Here is a 21,943-nt window from a genome sequence, read left to right as displayed (position 1 = left end):
TTCCTTCCTTCCTTCCTTCCTTCCTTCCTTCCTTCCTTCCTTCCTTCTCTTTCCTTCTCTCCTTTCTTTCATCCTTCCATAGCAGTCCCCATTATCTTCAGTGGCTGTCCCCTTTCAACGCAATACCAAGAAGAAATACAAGAAATGGCATGTCCTTGAGATATATTCCTGTCTCAGATCAAATTTTTTCACAGGTAGCAAAGACAAATGAATTATAGGGCAGTATTTCTCAGGCTGAGGCTACCGTACAAGCAACAATTGCAAGGAAAGAAATGTGGGAACAGAAGCCGTCCAATGGCAATACATAACCCAGATCTCATCCAGAGCATTCAACAGGGAAGGCTTTTTTCTAACCCACAGCTGTCAAATCTAGGTTACACTTAACAGGTCATAGATATCCAAAGCTTTCCTTTTTATCATCTCCCTAGTCAAGAAACTGCACAATTTCCAGTATATACTTTGTCTCCTCTGTCACAATCACTACCTGCTCTCCCATCAGTGGTTTACCATGTTCTCCCTCAGTTACACATCCCCTTCCCTGACCCCTTCTCTCTTAGATATTACCATCAAGAGTTGCTCAAAACTTTTATGATTTTCAGATGCCAAGGAAACAGACAGAAAGTTCTGTTCTTTCCAACCATGCTAGCTCAGAGATGAGCCTCTGAAACCTATGGGAGGTGAGCTGGAGAGGACCTGAGGAACCCCAGAGGGAACCAGACAGGAACATCCTTGATGTGCTCTTTGCTGAGCCACTATGCCTAATTCAACATCGGAGAGGAGCCAGGAATCCTCACGGCATCTGATTTACACTGCAGGACTCCAAAAGTCAATGGTAAAACTTGCCCGAGTCCAGGATCAAGGCCAGCAGAATGGTGGCCGTGACATGAAGCACAGTCAAGGCTTTGCCTTACGGACAACCTCATTTACAATAATTTGGAGGAAGAAAACCAGAGGGAGGTCAGCCTCAGATTGAAGGGGACAAAAAAGGTCGGGGAAGGGGATGAGTGTACTAATTCATGTATAATACACTCTTTTTGCAAGGACGAGAGCAGAGGATACACACACACAAAAAAAAAACAGTACTGGCATTAACTGTCTAAGGTATTCTATCAACTGGGAAAACAAAAGACATATCCTTTTAGGAGGGCCCTCTACTTTCGATCAAACCACCTAAATTAGAAAAGCAGGATAAGCAGGAGATCTGGATTTCATATCTCCTCTTTCTAATTTGAAGATGAATCAGAAGAGATGACTTATGACAGACCGATGTCAGACAATATGGAAGAAAGATTCGAGATTGCTTTACTTGTGAAATGAATTTACAAGGAGCTGAAAGCCTCTCCTATTTAACGGTCTGCTTTATTAATAGTGAGGTTTCTGCTGGGTTAGCATTCCTCAGGAAAGCGAAATGCAGTGACCTGCTAATTCCAGACTCGTGGTACGAGTGCCTGGACCGATGCCATCTCAGCATCTTAGCTCGGCACTGTTGCAAAAGGGAAACAAGTTCAGCAGCGAAAACTAAATTAGATTTTGTTTAGTTTTTGCATCTAATAGAAACTGTTAGCTCTTAGTAGAGGTGATGGCATGTTCTCTTTTTCTAACAACAGTGGGTGATTTTCCAGAAATGTGCATTTTTCCCTAACCTCTTCTGAATTTCCTAGAAATGGTTGTTTTGTTTTACATTTCCACGTTTTGAGATTTGGCTCAGGACTGTCTATTTTTGATCAGATTATTTACAGGTAGGAGTTTTACAAATTGAAAATGGCTAACTGAGATAGCTTCACACGTTTTATATATATTAATTTAGCCACCAAAATCAAAATATAGCATCACCTTGTAAGGATGTAGATAAAATTCCAGAAAGGGAAGGAGGAAAGACAAATCTTTCCTCGTCGCTCTCCCTCCTACCTTAACCTTTGGGAGAAAAGCCAACTATAATAATAGCAACAATTTCTCCAGCAGAGCAAAGCTCTGACATTTTCATAAGTTAATTTTTTTTGACTAACTCCAGTTGCATCTAAGAAGAGACTTAACAGCATTTGACTTTTGTAACTCAGAGCTATGAAACGCTTTTAGATTTTGAGAACTAATTCCAAGTGCTTTTAGGGGTCCAAAAGAGGCAGTCAACACCTATCAAATCAGAACCGCAGCCCTACGAGGTTTTTAAACTTAACTCTAGCCCTTTAGAAGAGAAAAAAGGTAAACTATTAGAGGTGGTTCTCCATCTCACTTAAATCATACCCAGTGTACATTTACTCATTGAAGTAAAAAACTCAAGCACATGCTTAAGTGTTTGACAAAACTGGAGTTTGAAGGCCAAGTCTAACACCGAAATTAATGGGAACCACACCTTTAAGTCTGCAAATCCAAACAGTAAACTGAACGGGGGAGTTAAACGTAAACCCAACTTTGAGCAAATGTCTTCCATGGGCTGCTCACATGCTTAAAGTTAGGCATGTCGTTAAATGCTTTTCAGGACCCAGCCCCTCAGGAGGAGGTTGCAGGAGCCCTACGCTACTCCTGGCCCACAGAATGAGGTCGGGGAGAGGTGGGGATGTGGGAAGGTGGAAGGGAGATGGGAGAGAAAACAAACGGGCTGGTGAGGGAGGAGGGAAATGAAAGAGGGAAATAATAATAACTAAAAAAAAAAAAAAAAAAAGAAAGTGGAAAGAAAGAAAGAAAAGAAGTTGAAATTAGAGGAACTAACATGGCGTTACTGGTGGCTGTGGCCGAAACTTCAGCGGAAGAAACTACTCCACACTTGGAACATTTGAGCGTCATGCCGTAAAGGGGCACTGCCATCTGACTGCAATTAAAACCAAAAGACTGAAACAAAACAAAACACTTTGCTCATGAACACAAACGTAGAAAGGAAAGGGAAAGAGAAGCCAAAAGAAAGAAAGAAAGAACGAAAGAAAGAAAGGAAGAAAGGAAGGAAGAAGAAAGGGAACCAACCAACCATACCCAGTGTGAAAAGAGAAATGAAAGACAGGCAGGAATAAAACTCTCTCATCTGTACCACTTCAGTTGCGGGAAATGGGGAAATGTACGATTCAGAGACGTGCTGGTGCCGCTGGAGAGGGTGGAACTGTGTTGGTGAAAGTTTTTGCCAGATTCAGGGTGTCTCTCTCCGGCACCCGTGGAAGAGAAGCCAGTACTGCTCTCCCAGTCTCCACCTCCTTCTTTTGGTTTGTATTCTTTTGGTTTGTTTTCTTTTTTTTTTTTTTTGAGGAATTGCTTGTTTCCCTCCTGGCCTTTTTGCTCCAAAACAAAAAAGGTGGCAGGGCTGTACAGTAGAAGGCAAGAAGTAGGGCTGTGGGGACTGTGCTTCGCTTCCTTCCTACAGCAATGTGAGGGATAGGTAGGACATTTCCTCCACTGCCCCTTGCGTGCTGCTCTTCACCTTGGTGGGGACACCCACGTGGCAGCTGCCAACACCAGGGGATGCTCTTTGGTGGCTTAATCCATGACGAAGGACATGCACATGGATCTGCTGTCCTTGAGGTTGAGCATGAGCTCGGGTGTTTTGTCAGCCCATCTACCTGCCCTGAAGGGAGGTGGACAGGCTGACTCCTTTTGAGACGTTTCTTCTCTCGGGTTTTGTTTTGGAGCTGAAAACCTCTTTGGGTTGAACCCTGAGTCTTGTTCACACGGGTTGCTCCCTCTTATGCTGGATGGGATCAACCACAAAGGCAGGCTATCATGGGCTATTGGTATAGGGAGCTTCAGGGACCAGGGTTGGGCACGTACTCATGATTTTTGGAAGATTACATGTGTGAACCCAACAAGCCAGCTCTTACTTGGGAGCCCAGAAGCTGCATGAGCTTGTCATTGGCTTATTTTCTTCCCAGAATTACATCCTACAGACCTACACGCCATGCCTAATACGACTAGGCAGGAACACTGCTGCCAAAGGACAGCACGTCGGCCACTCTTTGGTGGTGTCTGGAAGTACCAGACCTTGGGTTTTTACAGCCCTACCCTGGCTGGGAGAGGAATCAGGAAACTTGACAGATCATTTCTGAACTTTTATGGCTTTGTTTTCAGTCTCCCTGCAAAAAGGACACTCCCATGAACACCAACACAGCATTATCAGTGGTCCTAGTGGTCGTCGAGCTTACTTTTAAGTGGCTATTGATTGGTCTTTTAATTAGTTAGTTCCAGTGACATAAGCCATTACTCCCTTGCAGAATAATGACTAAGTAACTAAGGTGGCCCGCAGCAACTTTCAGCCTTGAGACACAGAGAAAATTAGTTCTTGTGTCAATAGATTCATATCTTCCAGGAAGGATGGTGCAAATCCAGTGAGGACAATGGCTGAACCAAAGATAAAGTGGGTCTTGAGAGGCATTAAGTGCATGACCCTTAAAAAAATCATGGTCCATCCCCAGACCTATAAGCCACAAAGAACAGATAAGCAGAGAGACAGAGAGAGGCAGAGATAGGCAGCAAAAAGAAAGTAGATTGATTCGAGGAATTTGATGGAAAACTATACCAGAAAAAACATGAATGACACTGAATCACAAAGAACTGGCCAAAAGACCACTATAACACACAACTGTAACTGCTGTTGGGTGCATTTATGCAGAAAATTGTAAGCAGTAGGCACAGATGTGGGTGCGTTTATATTCTAATTTGTTCTAGTTCGGGGCTTGAGGTTGCTAATATATTGAATTTCCGTAGCAGGTTTATATTGGTGCATGTAGGTATGAAAGGGTAGCTAATGAAATAACCACAGTGAATAATGCATTCATTTAATTTAGCCTTTTCTGCTTCCTAAACATCCACAAACAGCTCACGGACTCATCTGGTGCGTTCAGCAGAGCCTGGACTTTGCTACCCTTTATTGAATAGTGCTTTACGCCATGGACAGCCCAAAGAGTAGGAGCACTGCTTCCAACAAGAAACGCTCGCAGGTGAAGGGCAATCCAAATCTGCTCCTATTTTAATGCAGTCATTATCTCTTTCCAATTACTTTCTTTTCTAGGTACTGACAATCCAGCTCTTCCACCCCGCCAGGACGCGCAGAGAATATTTCACGCAAGGTACTGGGGCAAACTTTCTCAAGCCCTCTCTATAATCATCGGAGGGAAAAAAAAGAAGTAAAGCTCCTCTAAGGGGCACGCTGGAAGAACGAAACAGGGCTCCCATCTCTCTGCAGTGGCTACAGAGGGAGCCTAGGGAGATTAAGCTCACCAGGCTAAAACGATATCCTGAATATATCCTATAGCCTCATTCTTCTTCCCTGGCTGCATGAGCACACAAATGCTTCTGGAAAAAACCTTGGCTGAATAAATTTAAAATTCATTTTAAAGGCTCCTGTGTCCAACATTAAAACTTTCACTTTTAGGAGCACTCCCGTCAACAAGGCTCAAACCCTGTCGTGCAGCTGACCCCAAGAGGAGGCAGAAATGGTAATGGGGAACCACTGCAAGCAGGAAGGTACCTGATGGGATCCTCTTGCAGGGTTTTCTCCCTAGCTCGAGCACGTAGCACGTGCCTGGAAAGGATTTGGGGCATCCATGCGCACTGCGCCAGCTCTCCACGTAACCACATCCACCTCTCTGTAGCCTAGTTTTATGACACATGCATAAAGCCACTGCCATTAGAAAGTCAATGGTTTCTGACAACAGTAATCAGAGTGATTTCCTCTGGTAAGTATAGGGCAAGACCTATCGTGTCTCGGGTGCTATTTTACCGGAGCTGTTAACACCGATTTATTGGTGCCAACAGACCTGCAGTACATGTGCTGGGCTCCTCTTAGTGTTCAACAGGTCCTTTCCCTCCCTTTTTTATTTTTATTTTTCCCTTTGTTTTCTTTTTTTTGCAACACTGAACCATACTTCTTGCCTCTGCTAAAGGAAACACAACGTTTCTTTAGACCAGCTCCTCAGATCCAAACATCTCCGAGGCCGTTACTCATTCGGATCATCTCCAGATCTACCCTCCAACACGGTTCCCAGGCCCAGGCCAGAAGCGGCTAGCTAAAGGGAAGGGGCACCAGAGCTCTCCAAAGCAAATCCGCAATCTCAGCGGGTGCACTTCGAAAGGAGAACAAAACCATTTAGCACAGAGAAGGCTCAAAAAGTGCTGCACACACACACACGGACACGAAAGAGGGGGGAAAAAGAGAAAAGAAAGAAAAAACAAAGAACATCAGAAAAACGACTTTTTTTTTTTTTTTTGCTTTGCAGGTTTTGTTTTTCAAAGTACGACTACGAATGTGATCAATAACCAGCTGAAAGGGATTAAATGAGGCCACTCCGTGTGCAGTTTAGCTTAGAGAGTGAGAGACGGATGGGCAGTAACTCTCTGCTCTGCTAATCCAATAAAGCATTCATTTCAGCGTTGGCTTTGCAGCCTAATTATCTTTCTGTGGACTCTGCCTGCAGTTAGGGCATTTTCTTGAGTTCGCTCTTTGTCAAATAGGCATCGTGCAGAATAAAGCGCTTCCTTGGTGGTGGTTCCTGTAAGCAAAGCACTTAATCACATACGTCTCCAACCCAGCAGCATCAGACACCTCATCCAAACGGGCTCAGGTCTCCCCTTGTTATAACCCTATTAAGGCACCAATTTCCCCTCTTCACTGCACCACTTGGGCACGCCAACACTGCCCCCAAACCGTAAGCCTTCCCTCATTCCTCTCCTCCTCCTCTGGCTCGGGTAAGAGCTTGCTTCTGCCCTCTGTTTGATGCCATCACCAATTGAACATGAATTCCAGCAGAACTCCCCGCTGCATACGACAACCACAGCAACACTGAAGCCTGTCCATGCTTTCTGCCTCCCAGATGCAATCTGAGGGCCCGCGGGTGTTGCATCCCCACACTGGATGCTGCAGCTTATTGTTTCTGAAGCCCTGGGGTGCTACAGGCTGACCTGTGCATTTGATTTGACTCAGGGTATCAGCATGCCACTCGTCCTTTGCTTACAGCATGGCATAACCCAGGGATTAAGTCTGAGCAGGCTGCAGACCCAAATAGGAGCATAGGAGAAGGGGGCTCTCACGCTCCTAGAGCCAGTGACCCAGCAGCCATTGGCAAAAGGGGCTGGAGGTAAAGCCAGGGGAGAGCCCTGCATGGTACCTGCCATCCTTGCTGCTCCCAAGAGCTGTGGAAGCAACTTTTCAGTTTATACTAAGGCAAAACCCAGCTGCCACAAGTCCTGAGCTTGGGGATGGAGGTTGGGGTGGTGGCTGTGGAGAAGATTAAGAACCTCAGGTCGTATCAGACTTTTTTTCTTACATTATCTACCAGTCCTCTTCTTTACACATCCATCCATCCACTAATTTCTTCACCTGTGCAGCCCCAAACACCCTTTCCTTCAAAGCACTGCGTCCCTTTGCCATCCCTCGGCCACCTGCCAGGCGTTGGGTGTGACCCCATGGGACATGACATCCTAAGCAGTGCCACCTCCTTGCCCCAGCTGCTGTCTCTAGGAATTGGAGAGAAGAGCCATTGGCTTTCCCTGATCTTTGGGATCTACATCAGCTTGGGCTGAAGCCTTTTTAACAAAGAGCTGAACTTCTAACCCTCGTCACAGTGCGGCTTCTTGGGTCTTTTGTCCCCACGCTGAATGGCAAGGCAGAGAGATTAAACCAAGGATTTCTTTGTTTGTTTGTTTCGTTTTCTTTAAATCTGCTTTTGCTTGCTGTCTGCACCTCCACTCTTTGCATTCCTGACCTGGTTATTGATCACAACCTTGGTTGTTTTATTTTTTTGTTGTTTTTGTTTTGTTTTTCATTCTTTACTTAGATGTATTGATAAGGCATACCCTGCCCGTTCCTTCAGTTTCTTATCTGTTATTCCATCTTTGGATACAAGTTTGTTAAAAACCAGAATGCCAATAACCATGTTCACCTGTTGAAAGAAAAACAACACACAGATTTGTTCTCAAGTGGGTCAGGTCAAACGCAGTAGTACAGAAGGCATCTACAGGGCAAGCCGAGCCCTTTAGTTTTTCCCAAAGCTGGGTGGCGCGGTTGCACCTCTGCCCCTTCTCCACCCCATCCCACCTCCCCTGCCACGTGTCTGAGCTCAGAAAAGCAGAATGCAGCTGGCAGCAGATCGGAGAGGTCTCCATGGACCAGAACAAGGCTGTAAAATGCTCTCAGATCATTGCGGGGCTGCTTGAAACCCAATGTAAGTTTGAGATCTAAACAGGCAAAGCCAAGGCACAAAAAGAATTCTTCAGGGTGGTACAAATAGAAAACGTCCAATGCAGGGGAGAGCAGTGGGGTGATAAAACCTAGTTTCAAGTGTTTTTTGGAGTCTGTGCTCCCAAAACCACCACTGGAATAATAATAAGGTGCTGTGGTTTCTGCTCAGTGAACCACCACTGCTGCTCTCAGGTGGAGGGGTGCTGGAGCAGGTAGAAATATCAGCTGCTTGACACAGCTCGTGGATTAACCACCCAGCCGATTCCCAGAAATTAGTGGGTGACTTCAAGGAGCCCTTCCTCCTGCTTCGTTAGGGTGAGAGCACGGATGTCTGCATCAAGCGGGTGTAAATCCTCACAGGGAAATAGCTGTGCAGAGCTGACGTCTTGCAAAGCGGCGTTAAACTCCGCAGTGCTCCCTTCTGATTGCACTCCCTGCTGCCAGCTGCATCTGTTTTACAGCCCCCAACCAAACCTCAGCAGCCCCCGAGCATCACCCCGTTCGTGACCCGTTAGTCCCTGGGGGCACGGCACTGATGGTGGAAAAAAAGTGACACTCTCCTGGTTTTGTTGACAAGGAGCCGCGGGGTGTTGGCAGGACGTAGTACTGGTGCTCTTCTGCGTGGGGTGCTTGCAATAAGAGGTTTTAGGACAAATTTAGAGACATTTATAGCATCACATGTTGGCTGAGAGCCTCGGTGAGTGTAACAGACCCCTGGGAGGTAGCCCTCAGGGACAACTCACAGAAAACACAGCCCAAGGGAAGGGAGACGGCTGCTAAGCCTCCATCTAATTGCCAAAATCTTCCTCAGGAATGAGCAATCTTTCCGAGCTTGGCCTGCTGATCTCAGCCGAGCACGACCCAGCTTTCTGATGGGGAGTCCACAGCTGGGAGTGAACGGAAGAGCTCCCACACAGCAATTATTTCCCTTTGTATCAGCTGCTGGGTGAGCGGACTACTTCCCGCAGCTGTGAGTCCATTTCTAGAGCTCACCATGGTATTGTTTTAAGGAAACAAGGCCGGGGAGTCAGCCACAGCAACTCAGCCAAGGATCAGCAGGAAAACAACCTCTGGTTATGTGCTTGAACAGACAGCACACTTGGAAGTCAGTGATATTTCTTCACCATGCTGGAGGCTCCTGAGTGCATGAAGTTCCCTTCTTTAAGGTGCTGGAAAGCAGTAAAGAAGATGAGGTTAAGGTTTTGCAGGCTGGATCATTACTAGGGCTTGAAAGACTTGAGGGTGTATCCTCATTCATTTACTGCAGGGGAGATGGTGAAGTGCAGCTCTGCAATTGCAACTATGCAACTGTCCTAATAGAAAATAATAATTTATCCAATGCACTGATCATCGTGATCAATATCCCACTCTGATCCTGGCTCTGCTTCTTTTCAAAGACAGGGAAATAGCACGGCCATGCCTCTAAATGCTGCCACTTCCGATAACATGCAGCGTAACTTCATTTCCTGATCTCGAGAATGCCATCCAGAAGCAAAGGCACAAAGCTGAAATTCATCCCTTGAGATATCAGTGCCTGATGAATGATGACTCCCTGGCCTGGCTTCACCGTGAACCTCTTCTTCCTGCAGACACCTGCTGATTTCATCCTGTGCGTGATGAAGTATCACCAGGGTGCTTCACCTGAGTTGGGGGTGTACAGCTGCATGCAAGAGCTCTGCATTTAAGCTTGCTGGGTTTTTAAGGCTCAAGGTTAAGGTCTGGGATGTAGCAGAGAGCATAAATGCAGCTGGAGCTAAGTCAGCTGCGTGCAAAGTCACTTGGGTGTCCATCTATCAAATTCTTCAGAGTTTCAGGTGAGAAAGAGCTTCTTGGTTCAGTCAGAGCCAAGTCTCACCTTGTTCTGTGCATCCCTGCCCAGCAGCAGCTGTATTATCTCTGAAGCAAACCTCCCCTGAGAACAGCACAGCTGAATATCCCCGACACAGCCCTGCAACAGCCTCTCTGTCCTCGTGCTCAGGAAGGTGCACTGCCCCTCCATCACTGGCACGGTCAACCCGAAATCAGGACAAAGCCTGCACAGGAGGCAGCTCGAGAAGACTCGAGGTCTGGAGGACAGTGCATACCTGAGAATTTTGTGTTCAACCTTGTGCTGTGCTGCAAATCACAATGTGGATTCGGGCAACTTATCGTGCTTCTCCCAGGTTCCGATTCATAAAAAGGTGTTCAGTGCTTATCCTTCCTCCCCTTCCCAACTTTTGGGCATTTCCTTCTCATTTAGCAATGACTCAGGTCGTCTAAACGAGGTGTAGAGGCTCCCTCTCCGGGCACTGAAGACAGCCACCTCCAGAGATGACTCCCCGCCTCCTAAAGCCTTCTGTACCAAGCACCATTTGCAGGTGCTGACCTCCCTGCAAGGTTATCTCCTTTTCCTTCTTTGAGTGAAAACAGAGCTGCCGAATGGAAGCAGGCTGCGGAAAGCTGAAGGATTACTTCCCTTGTTGTTGGCACAACAAAAGCAAAACAGGCAGGAGGCTGACTCCCTTTTCTCTGGGCACTACAACACTTCACTCCCTCCTAATCACCGCTGTCTGTTGAGCATGCAAGCTACCGAGGCAGAGCTATCTGCTATTATGTCATGGGGCAGCGAGCTAGTTCGTCGGAAAGGAAACACGCAGCCACTTAATGCTGCTGTCAATTATTCCAGCTATAAAGACTCTGACCCCATCTGCGACGTCAGGGAGAGAAATCCGGCCATTGCATGCCTACAGAGATCTAAGGACTGCCTGGCCTCAACGCCTGCTTATCCCCACTTTTTGATGATGCTGTCCAAAGACTCAAACACGTGTGGTAGCCCCATGCTAAGGGAAGACCCTAACTGATATGTGCTATGCTTTATTATAGAGGAGGGGCAACGGATGGCTTGTTTTTTTCACATGGTGATGAAACAACAGCACCAACGTGACCTGACATGCAGTGACAGCAGTGAGAACAGAAGCAGCAAGAGCTTTTGTGTAGCTACTCTCCTGTAAGCCTGCTGCTGCTGCAGGGCAGCTATCCCCCCTGGCACTGCATGAAACAAAAGCCTGAGCTGAAAGGGAAAGTCCCATTCCTAGGGGACTCGATGGGACACCTGAGCTTTAGAGGACATACAGCTCTGAAAATGCGGACTTCCACTTAGATGGGGCTCAAACGTGGTGTTAACCACCGTGTCTGCGATTGCTGCAGGATGTTTTTGGAGGACCAGCAGTTCTCAAAGCCTTTGAACCCTGACATCAAGATTTCTCATGAGCAGTGAGGCTTCAGCAGCAAGGGGAGCTTGACGAAAAGCATGTCACCTTCAACTTGGGTAACAATTGTCCGAGACAGGCTTTTGGGGACAGAAGAACAGACTCCACCTGGCAGGATGTGATGGGACAGTTTGGGAACGTCCACTTTACCCACACCATCTCTTTGAACAAGAGGCATACGTGGTGTTTGACACCCATTTTGAAGACCTCCATTTCACCTGCAAACAGGAAAGCTGTTCACGTGCACTGATCATCGAGGACAAATGAAGAATAAATGCTGGCTGTGGAGGCCCAGCTTGCTCTCAGAGCAACCAGTAACAGCAGTTTTGGAAGGAGGTAATGTCATAGTTTTCCACCACCAGGCTGCATTTCCATCCAGACAGGGCAATAAAAAGGCAAAGCGTTAACCAGATGCCTAGGGGACTCCAGAGAGGCCAGAGGCAGAGGGCTCATAGCTGAGGCACACAAAATTTCAGGCTTAACCCCATTCCAAATTGCTGGCTTCTAACACTTTGTGCTTTCCTCCTGAAGGGGAAAGCTATTTAAAACACGGGTGGAAGTAGAGAGGGACACTTTTGGGTTGGAAGAATGAGGGAAGCCCTGTAAGATAAAAAAAAAAGGGGGGGGAAGAAAAATGCTTTCAGCCAAGCTCAAATACCAAAACGACAGCGGCTGCTGGTCCCACGAAGGCGTAGAGAAGACCTCCCTCTAATGACAGCCAGCAGCTGGAAAAGGAAGAAGGAAAAGAAAGTTACCCAGTGGCCAGCATCACCAACAAAGAGGCACATGTTTTGCTGCTTCTCTCTGCCTGTGGAGTTGATAATCCATGGTAAAAAAAAAAAAAGCCTCAGACTTTACAAGCAAGCAAGTTGGGCTTTCCTTTCCTCCTGAACGTGCCCAAAAGCCCAGCTGCCTGGGGGTCTGCCTGCAGAGCCAGGTTTGATTGCTGACAGAGGAGTGCATGTAAAATGCCTGCCATGCTCTGCTTCAGACCAGGCCCTGCTGGAAGCAGCTGCATTGATTTGTGAGCAAGATGATGCTCTTGTCATGCTTGCTTAAACAAGAAGAGTAGAAACTGTGGAAATTGTCCCTCATTATTTGCTAACCAGTATGCCCCTCAGGTCTTAGGTCCAGGAGAGAAGCACATTTCTGCTCCTGGATCCTCCTTTTGGGCTCGCTGTCATGGGGAAAATTTGTGATGCAGGAGGAAAGTGGGATGGATGTGGATGCTCCTGAGGAATAAGCTGAACGTGAGGCGTTTTGGTGCCCCCTCTGGAAATCGGCTGGTTGCTTCTCCCTCACCCAAGAAGAATTTTTCCTCTCTCTGGTGTCCTTGTGTGGGATTTAGGCTCCTAAATTAAAGGGTTGGTGCCTCAACAAACCAAAGTGAATCTTCTGACTAAGTCTTGGTGTATATCGTGTCTGTGCCTGTCATGGTGCCAGTAGGCCTCAATGGCATTTTTAGTCACTAGAGATCCAATCTACTGGGTCTAAGACTTTTTACATGCTTTTTTTTTTACATTTTACAGTTACATTCAGTCAAATCACAGTCTGAACTCCACTGACTGCCTTCATCACATCTTCCCCACCCCAGTAATCAGAGCACCCAGCCCGGATGGAAGCCTCAAGGGGGAGATGAATCCCAGAGCCCAGGTAGGCAGCAGTAGGCCCCAGGTGTCCCCACGGGGCTCCTCCTGCCCCCTACATCCACACCCAGACTCTCAGGTTTGAACATAAAGACAGGAAGGAAAAGTAAAAGCTATTTTTTTTTTAAGGACGCACATTTTCAATGTAGGGGTGGCCATGCAGGCTGCCCAGCAGTGTTGTGGGGTCTCCTCCTTCAAAAGCCACCAGGACGTGGGCCTGGGAACCCTGCTGGAGGTGGCCCTGTGGGACCCCGAGGTCCCTTCCCACCTCTGTAACTCTGACAGTTACATCAGTACTGGAGCCAAAATCCCCATTTCATGGGGAATCCGGCAATTTCTGAGCGTGGACACACAAAGCGGGCACTTTGGGGCAAGAAAAGACACGAATTTACACTCCAGCAGCAGCCCCATGCTCTGACATTGCAGGGCCCTGGAGAAAACGTGCAGTGAAGTAATCCTGTTTCAACAGCAAAACTACCGTGTATTTACCAACGGGTAAGAGCAGGCAACCACAACGGAGCAAGGACTTTCTCCAAGCTCTTAACCCAGCCAACCCTGTAGAAATTCACATACGTGCCGGCACTCCCAGCCATCTCATTTCATTCTGCATCAGAAGAAGCGATGCTTTTCAGACCCTCCCAGGAAACAAAGCCTTCCTGGAGACATTTCAGTTCTGGTGATCGACCTCCGATCTTTTTGTATCAACTCTGACTTGCAAAAAACATTATTTTTCACCTTAAAACACAGAACATTTGGGGAAAAAAAAATAATTCAAACTGAAAATTGGAAGCAGGACATTCTGGTTTTCTCCAAGGCCTGAATCTTGTTTATTTCTAAATTAAAGCCGTAATGTGGTAATTTAATCAATTCTGATTTCTTCCTGATAGCCAGTTGCTCCTTCAGAAACTGTCTGAGCAGCTGTGATAATAAAGCAAATAACCAGGATAATAAAACAAAATAACCGGGTGGGGAGGGAGGGAATAGGAGCGAAGCTTTGGATCGCTGCAAGAGCTGGAAGAAGTCTTCAGGAATGCAAGGGTGAGAATCGAGGGGGCTCCCAAACCCCTGCCCTTGCCCAGTCCTTCTGCTCCAATGCTCATGATGCTCAAAAGTCTTGAAGACTTTTTTTTTTTTTTTTTTTTTTTCCCCTGGGGTCTCTTCTAGCCACAAAGGGAAGATGCAGCTCACCCCAAGAAGGGAGCTGGCAGCCCTATACTCCATTTAGCGATGAGGACACGGTGCAGGGAGGGCTCTCCGTGGGCTTTATGAAGGCAAGTTCACACATCACCGAGCACCGGCCTCATCCTTTCTGACTGCCTGGCCTCCCTGTCACAGCTCGTAACCACAGTGTTTCCTTCCAAAAACGTCAGATGTTGTGGCTGACAGCAGGAGAGGAAGAAGCGGTTCTGGAGAAGGAGAACTGACTCCAGCAACACCTGAGTCCTGGGGGGATGCTTTTAGTCTAGCTCCTGCAAGGCACAAAAATGTTTGCATGCCGTTACAAGGATTCCCAGAACTTGCCAAGGGATCTCTCCAGAGATCTTTTAAATAACATCACCACTGGAAGGGAGGGAAGGAGAGGTTTAGCAATGCTCAGCCACCATTTCCAAGCAGGGCTTCCCAAACTGATGGCAGCTCTTGCATATGAGACCTCTTCACACCACATCTGATCCAGCTGAGATGCTCCTGTGGCAAAGCTGTGAGGCTGGAGGGCTTTTGTCTTGGTCCTGCGAAGAGCTGACTTCCAGCAGGACCTCCTGGACTACCCCCTACAGCTCTGCTGGTGACAGGTCTCACCGTGGTCATGCACAAAATTAAAGACCCGTGGTGCAGCAGCCAACACAGGTTTATAACTTCAGTCTACATCTGGGGTTCAGCGCTGTCCCACCAGCAAGTAGAGATCCGTACAGAAACCTGGGGGCGACTGAAGCCCTGATGCAATGACACATAAGGAATCCTGGAAATCAGGAGGCAGTTTGTCGAGCTTTAGAGGTCCAGAGGCAGTCTTCCTGCCCTCACTGTAGATCACAAGGTTCAAAGCACTCCAGAAGTGTCCTGGGCAATCAAGGCTTCTTGTTGAATGCCTGCTGGAGAATTGCTGCTCTGACACCATCAGGGACACAGCCAAAACCCTGCAGTACCCATTGGAGTTTTGGATTTTACAGTACCTAGTTTGGATTTTTGATTTGAAACTCTATCTCCCTTCTCTTCTTCCAACTTGGTGTCCCAGTCCAGCCAGCTAAAGGCTTGTACCTCCAACCTTCCCATTCTCAAAGCAGCCTCTGAGCTCCCTGATTTATAACTTGGAGACATGGCCAAGCCTCTGACCACCACCGAGTCTCCGTGGGACAGACCTCCAGACTGCTGCAGCTCTGTGTCATCGCACTGCTACTCCTGTTAGGATCCAGATACTGCAGGGTTGGAAGAAGTTTCGAAGGACACTGCAAAGTCCCTTGTGGTCTATCATGTCAGCTTCCATCCCCTGCACCACAGGGAAGGACACGTTGTGGTTAACATCTTGTGTTTCCTTCTGCAAGGTGGAAACTTCATGCCTTGAAAGCCTGCCATCCCATCTGAAACACCCTGTGCATGCCCTATTCCAGTTCGAGACAAAGCTAAAAGTGCCTCTTAGCTCCAGCTCCAAGCTTTGCAACCACCACGCACACTTCTGCCATGGTCAAAAACCAAAACATCCCAGAGACAAGCCGAGATCCAGGTCTATATTCTGTTTACATACCTCCAGCATTAAACAGGGTTATATCTAGTTCCTCTGTCTGAACAACCTCAAGACTTGGAGGTTAGCTCTGAAATTCCTGGTATGTAATATCGACTTTGTTCTAGACAAATAGTAAAACCAAGGGCCTCCCTGCACGTCAGTATAAGAGCTTTTATGGCTCTTGATCAGAAAAGCAGGGACAAGTGTGACTGCGCTGCAGTGTAGGGGCACCCTGTCTATCTTGGTCCACACTGATTTTTGCTTCGTGATCTAAAATGCACCGATTGAGTTGAGCAGGGACTGCTCAACCAGTGCCTGCAGGGCCATGCACGCTGCTTGGGGCACTGCTGGGCTTAAGTGCACGCCTGGGTTTGCTCGATTTACCTTTTGCTCTTGATAAAGCCAACGGCAGGAATCACAAGAAGGTGGCAGCGCTACACATGTCTGAGCAGAGGCTATTTCCTGTGCTCATGCTCTGCAAACAGCGTGTCCCAGGAAGATTTTCCCAGTGGATTAGGGCTGGGAGCACGTTTCTGAATTCACTAAGCACCTCGTGAAGCCAACAACCCCCTGCTGCAGACACGTCCGATGTATCACAGGGGTTTGCAGAGGAAAGGGATGGACAAACTGGCTGGGGACAGGCAACGGGGGAGCCTGAGCACTTGGGTGTGCATGGAATGAGCCTCCCTAGATTGGTCTGAGTGTGGGCAGGAAGAAGGTTTGCATTTGATGAGCAAGTGCCTGCAGGGCAAAAAAAAGGTGTGACTGCACGTGCACCACCGATACTGGGCAGCGGGAGAGCTCAGCTTTCAGCTCTTTGATGCTTTTGAGTCTGAGCATGATTCTTCCAAGCTAGAAAAAAACAGAACCCAACAACAACCAAAAACCCTGCCACAAACCACAACAAAAAACCCTACAACCACAACCAGCACAACCTAATTTAGAGCACCAGAACCAAGATGTGCTCTCCATGAACTTTTGCCCCGATGACTTTGCTGGGACTCGCCGGCTTTACCACCCACTGGGCTCCAGCATGGAAGGGAAAAAAAGGACTGGATTGGACCTGTCAGGGTGCAAAAAAAACCCTGCTATTTTGGTGACAAGCACCCTGACAGAAGAGCTAAGAAATGGTGTCATGGGCAGCCAGCCGACCTGCCAGGCAGCCAGCCTCCAGCCCCTGCATGCGAGGAGCGATGGAGATTTAAGGGCTGGAAGGAGCCAGGGGATTAGCAGCAAGAGGAGGAGAGCTGCTCTGGTTAAGGACACCCTGGGAATGTCAGAAAGTCAACGTGCTGCCTTGCTGGTGTGCCAATCTGAGAGCAAAGAGGGTGTCCAGCAGGCTTTGTTGTGCCTTGATGCTTTGTGCTGCAAGCTGGGAGGGCTTTGCTCCAGGGCAGGGAGATGCTGGCACGTACAGTCCAGGGCAGGGAGGTAGGGAAAGCTCATCTGCACATTCCCTCCTTCCTCCTAAGGCTTTTTTGTGAGGTCAGTGTTGACTACAGAATTCTGTGGTGGCCCGTAAGCATTCACAGGGAAGGATCCACAAAGCTTTTTGCACCAGTTCACAGCAGTCCATAAAGAGGGAAGGAAGCAGAAATATTTAGAGCTTCCACCCATTACCTCGCTGCCTCCTGATGATGAGTTGGTCTCATGGTCTTGGGTGGAGGAATGTCCCAGAAGCAGAATTTGGATTCACAGAAAAGCTAAAGGGCATCTGGGACCTGTGACACCTCTGGAAGCCAGGCTCCTCTTCTGAGCCACTCGACAAGCACCGAGCCCTCAATATAACAGGACAATCTGACCCTAAATCCCCCCAAGAGCTGGCTGGGGCAGGGCAGTCTGGACAGGTACAGCCTGGATTTGTCGGCACCCAAAATGCAAAGAACTGGCCAGTGAGGCTCTGGACAACGATGTGATGGGATAGGGAAGGGCCTGGTCTATTGCTAGGTAAAATATCCTTTGACTGCCACTTTGCATAAAATTTCTAAGCTATTTTTTCACAACACTGTGAAAAAATACCACTTTTTTAAAAGGTTGCACTAATATTCAGCTGAGTGATTCCAACCTTGCCTTAATGGTTTTTTTTGTTGTTTGTTTGTTTGTTTTTCCCTCTCCACAGCTCTATTCTGTAATTTCTACCCTGACTTCCTTCCCCAATTACAATAAAAAGAAGTTTCATAAAGGTAACTACAAAAAAAGGTAAAACAAGCAAACAAACAAACCAACTTGGTTTTCATAAAGGTAGATATAGAACTGCTCCCAGTGTGGGATTCAGCAAACAAATTCAGATTGCTTTCAAAAACTTGGTTGGAAAAACCTACCCAAATTTCGATGCCTAAAACTAAGCTGAGCTACTTGGAAAACCTGAGTCCAATCAAGCAGTCCATTACGTACATAAACACAAAAGCTGTTATTTCATTTTTAGACACCCACAACTTCAAATATTCCACATTTGACTCTAAAAAAATAAAGTACTGTGTTTATCTAAAGGTACTTAGATGAAGGTGATGTAATATATGGAAGAATTAATCTCCCCGGTCCCTCTGAAGCTGTTTTTAAAGGAGCACACGATCCTCGCTCAGTATCTAGCCCTGGTGGTATTCCCGCGGGGATGCTTCAGAAGCAAGTGCAGACAAAATCCACGTTACTGATCGTGGCACTCTTATCCCCCTGGTGACAACGTCCCTCTCGTTCAGACAAACCGAACTAAGAGGGCTGCTCCTGTTCACAAAACGAGTCCTCTCTCTGGGGACTTGGCTCTCCTACTAAGGTTTCCCCTGGGCATCTGGATGGGGAGGAGGGAAGCGCACAGCATCCCGATGAGCCGAGGGCTTGAGGATGCTCCTTCCACTCCCACCACTCCTGCTTCCCTCTGCCACGGGCAGCACACGCTAATTTAGCTCCTACCTTTGCTCCTGCAGGTCACTGACTGCATTTTGACAAGGATAGAGGGTTAGACGGGAAGGAAAAGAAAGAAAAGCCCCAGGTACTCACTAGTTCGCGGTGCCGTACCCCTTGGCTTTCGTAAACCCCACGGAAATGGCAACCACCAAGGCGGGGAGCCCTAAGGAAAAAAAAACACGAGAAAATTGGTCATTGCAGCACATGTGCAGGTCTGCTCCAGCTCAGGCATATCATATACCCCGATCCTCCTGGTGTTATTCTAGCACCATCTGTCCCACCTTGGCCCCTCGGCAGAGGCTGAATCGGGACCTTCAGAGCCAAAAGCACGAGCCCTTGTTACCTGTGCTAATGAAGTGAGTGCCATCAGCCGTAATCAGCTCGCGTCCCGCTGCGGTCTCAGCAGTTGTGTGGGAAATGATAGCACTTTCAGATGCATAGCATCAATTCCTTTTATTTTTAGGGGCACGGAATAGCTGGCCAAGGATATCCAAGGCTGATTCCTGCAGGTGGGATATCCAGGCACCACCCAACCCAAAAGAGCTGGCAAGGCAGAGATTAAGACCTATGTTTGCTCTTAATACATGAACAACCTAGGTTCAAATCTCACCCCAAATGAGACAGAGCAGGTTACTGGGAAACGCTGGCCTGAAACTCCAAGAAATATCATTAAAAGCTCTGACATGGTTGGGTGTTTGAATGCCCAAGCACTTCTGAGCTAGCAAAAGATGCTATATCCTGCTAATAGCCTTCTGATCCTTCCTATTCCTGCTTGATAAACTGCTCAAGAATCTACAGAGGAGATTGGGTACTGTTCTGGTTCACTATCCCCAGCCCAGCTCTTCCCTTTCCCTATAAAATGCCCAGATACCGGCTGGTAACATCTGGTTCCTCAGCCACGGAGGGCTCGGTGGGGCTTTTTTTAGCCCTCCTCCTCAAGCCACGCCACATAAAGCTGTCTCAGTGCTAAAGATGGGCAAATCCCATTAGGAATTAGCAGGATCAGTAGCCAGCTGGGATTAGTGCTTCTTGACGAGACCCTAATTCCTGCGCCGTAGAGGTCACGGCAGGCAGCTGCGGTTCGGAGGGCTGTCCAGACACAGCACCCAAACACTAACCCTGCTGGCAGGGTGCTCACTCGGCAGCAAAACCATCGCACGGATGATTAACCGAGAGGGTCAGCTGCCAGCTGGGTGGTGTAGGGCCAAGCTGGCTGGAACGTGAAGCATCTGAGAGTCATTGGAAAGTGAAGTGTTTCTCTTCCCATACAAAATTCCCACGTTTGAGCAGCCTGAACCGATGGGTAGGGGTTGAGGGGTGTCCAGTGGGTTAAGGGATGTCTCTTTTTTTTTGTTGTTTTTTTTTTTTTTCTTCTTAATCAACTCTTGCCCCTCTTGTCGAGCTTCCTTCACACCTACAGACCGGGCATCCCAGCCATATCAGCTGCACGGTGTTTGGTACAACGCCATCGGCGTGTCACCCCACGGCAAGCACCCCACGAAGGCATCAGGGAAAGGGCTTTTTTGGGGAGTCGAGCACGATGCGAGAGGCCCCGCTGGAAAGAGGAAAGCTGGCCGAGACTCTGCCAAAAATAGCAGCGTGTTCTTCGCAAAGTGCTTCTCTGGGACGTGACAATTATGCAGAAAGGCACATTTGGGCTGTGAACTCATCAGCTTTCAGGGACTGGGTAGGAAGGAGCCCCAGCTTGTGCTGAAAACGGAGCTGTGCAAGCTGTGTTTGCTGGAGGAGGCAGCCACAGCAAGGCAGCCGAGCCAACGAGCATAGCAATGAGGGCTGCTGAACTCCTCTGCCTCGGGAGAGAGGTAAAGTGAATGTCTAACCACAGTTGCATGGGATTAGATGAAAAAGAAATAAATCCAAACATAATCCCAACATCTTCTAATCGATTCTTGGCTATCTGAAAGAAACCTGCTTCTAACTGGTCTGTCCCTGTAGGCAGCCACTCATGCTACACAGTCAAAAAAACGACTGTTACCATCCTAACTCCATGAGAAACCTGATTTGAAGAGTTTTGTTCTGCCAGGCCAGCAGGAGAACTGTGCCATGCGATCAGCACGTCCCATTAAAAAAAGCTCATTTGATAACAATGACTACCAAGAGCCACGGCTGTTACGAACAACTGCAGACCCACTCAGAGCCTCAGCCAGGGCGGCATTAAAAACCCATTTGAAGCCCCGACATGATCCTAAGAGGACTAACCAAATTATTCCTTCTTTACCGGGACTAGATGTTCCGATGGAATTGTTTCTAGGGAACAATTTGCCCGTCTAAATAACTTAAAATTGTTCTAATTGCTAAAAACTCTTTGCTGGAAAGGCGAAGTTGCATCCCCGAGAGGAGAAGAGAAAAACTGGGAATAAATCTCCGTGCTGATGAAAACCACGGCGGCTTCAATGAGCTACAGCTGCCAGCAGCTGAGGACTTGGCAGAGATCTAGAACGAGGGCTTAGAAAAATGTTAATAAGCAAAGGGGAAAAGGGGGAGAATCAGCTCATGAATTGTGCTAATTATTTCAGATTACGCTCTTTAAAACACATTTTCAGCCTCTTCCCTCTTAGAGGTGCCATTAATCCCAGCTGAAGCCGAGCTGGATGCTAAATACCTGGAATTCCCTTGCTGCCTTAACAGGCGAGAGCGTTCTTCACTTCGTGTCCTAACCTATTCCAAATGTTAGCATGCATCATTTATCAGCTGCTAGCTTCCTAGCCCAGGAATAACTGCATTTCACTAACACTGCAAACTATGCTCCTACACATGTAGGCTATTTAAAAAAAAAAAAATAAATCTGTACGGATTACAATTGTGGATGTCGCTCGTCCAAAATTCCCTTGACTAACACTCCCATCTGTCCCAGCGTACATAAATCAGAGCCAAAAAAAATATCCCTTTTATTACCAAAAAAAAAAAAAAAGATGTCAGTCTCTTGCGTCCGACGTGCCTGATGCTCCTCGAGTCACACCGTTTGGGCTTGGACGCAGGCACCAACCCCAAAAGCACACGCAGCCCGTGATTGTCACCTGTGCTTGTGTCCCCTCTTTCAGTCCCCCCCCAGTTTATTTTGTCTCCTAAGCAAAAGCCAGGCGTGAAAACTTCAAGGGATGCAGGTGCTGCTCCTGATGTGCCAGCATAAATCACGTCAGGGCCCTTGGTAAGCGTCGCTAATATCTTGCCTGGGGTGAAATGCTCGCCTCCAGCAGTCAAACGAGCCCCTAATACAGCAGCTCAGTGCTTTCTCTCTTTCTTTCTCTCTTTTGGG

The 21,943-nt window shown here is 47.7% G+C and overlaps 1 protein-coding gene across 13 annotated transcripts in view; it reads right to left on the bottom strand.

Annotated features, from left to right (window-relative positions):
- Positions 1 to 21,943, bottom strand: part of ADGRB1 (adhesion G protein-coupled receptor B1) — a 252,847-nt gene that overhangs the window by 29,308 nt on the left and 201,596 nt on the right. For 10 of the 13 annotated variants that reach the window (XM_035316262.1, XM_035316249.1, XM_035316253.1 and 7 more), the window contains 4 exons: positions 18,760 to 18,829; positions 12,062 to 12,128; positions 7,771 to 7,856; positions 2,708 to 2,806 (listed from right to left, as the gene is read on the bottom strand). In XM_035316262.1, the coding sequence (XP_035172153.1) occupies positions 2,708 to 2,806; positions 7,771 to 7,856; positions 12,062 to 12,128; positions 18,760 to 18,829 (322 nt within the window). The remainder of the gene's footprint in view (positions 1 to 2,707; positions 2,807 to 7,770; positions 7,857 to 12,061; positions 12,129 to 18,759; positions 18,830 to 21,943) is intronic. The other 3 variants (XM_035316257.1, XM_035316259.1, XM_035316260.1) reach the window with 1 other exon arrangement.

Source organism: Oxyura jamaicensis, chromosome 2, assembly GCF_011077185.1.
Source record: "Oxyura jamaicensis isolate SHBP4307 breed ruddy duck chromosome 2, BPBGC_Ojam_1.0, whole genome shotgun sequence".
NCBI lineage: Eukaryota > Metazoa > Chordata > Aves > Anseriformes > Anatidae > Oxyura > Oxyura jamaicensis.
The sequence above is the reverse complement of the archived record's forward strand: the minus strand, read 5'-3'. Positions and strand labels throughout refer to the sequence as shown.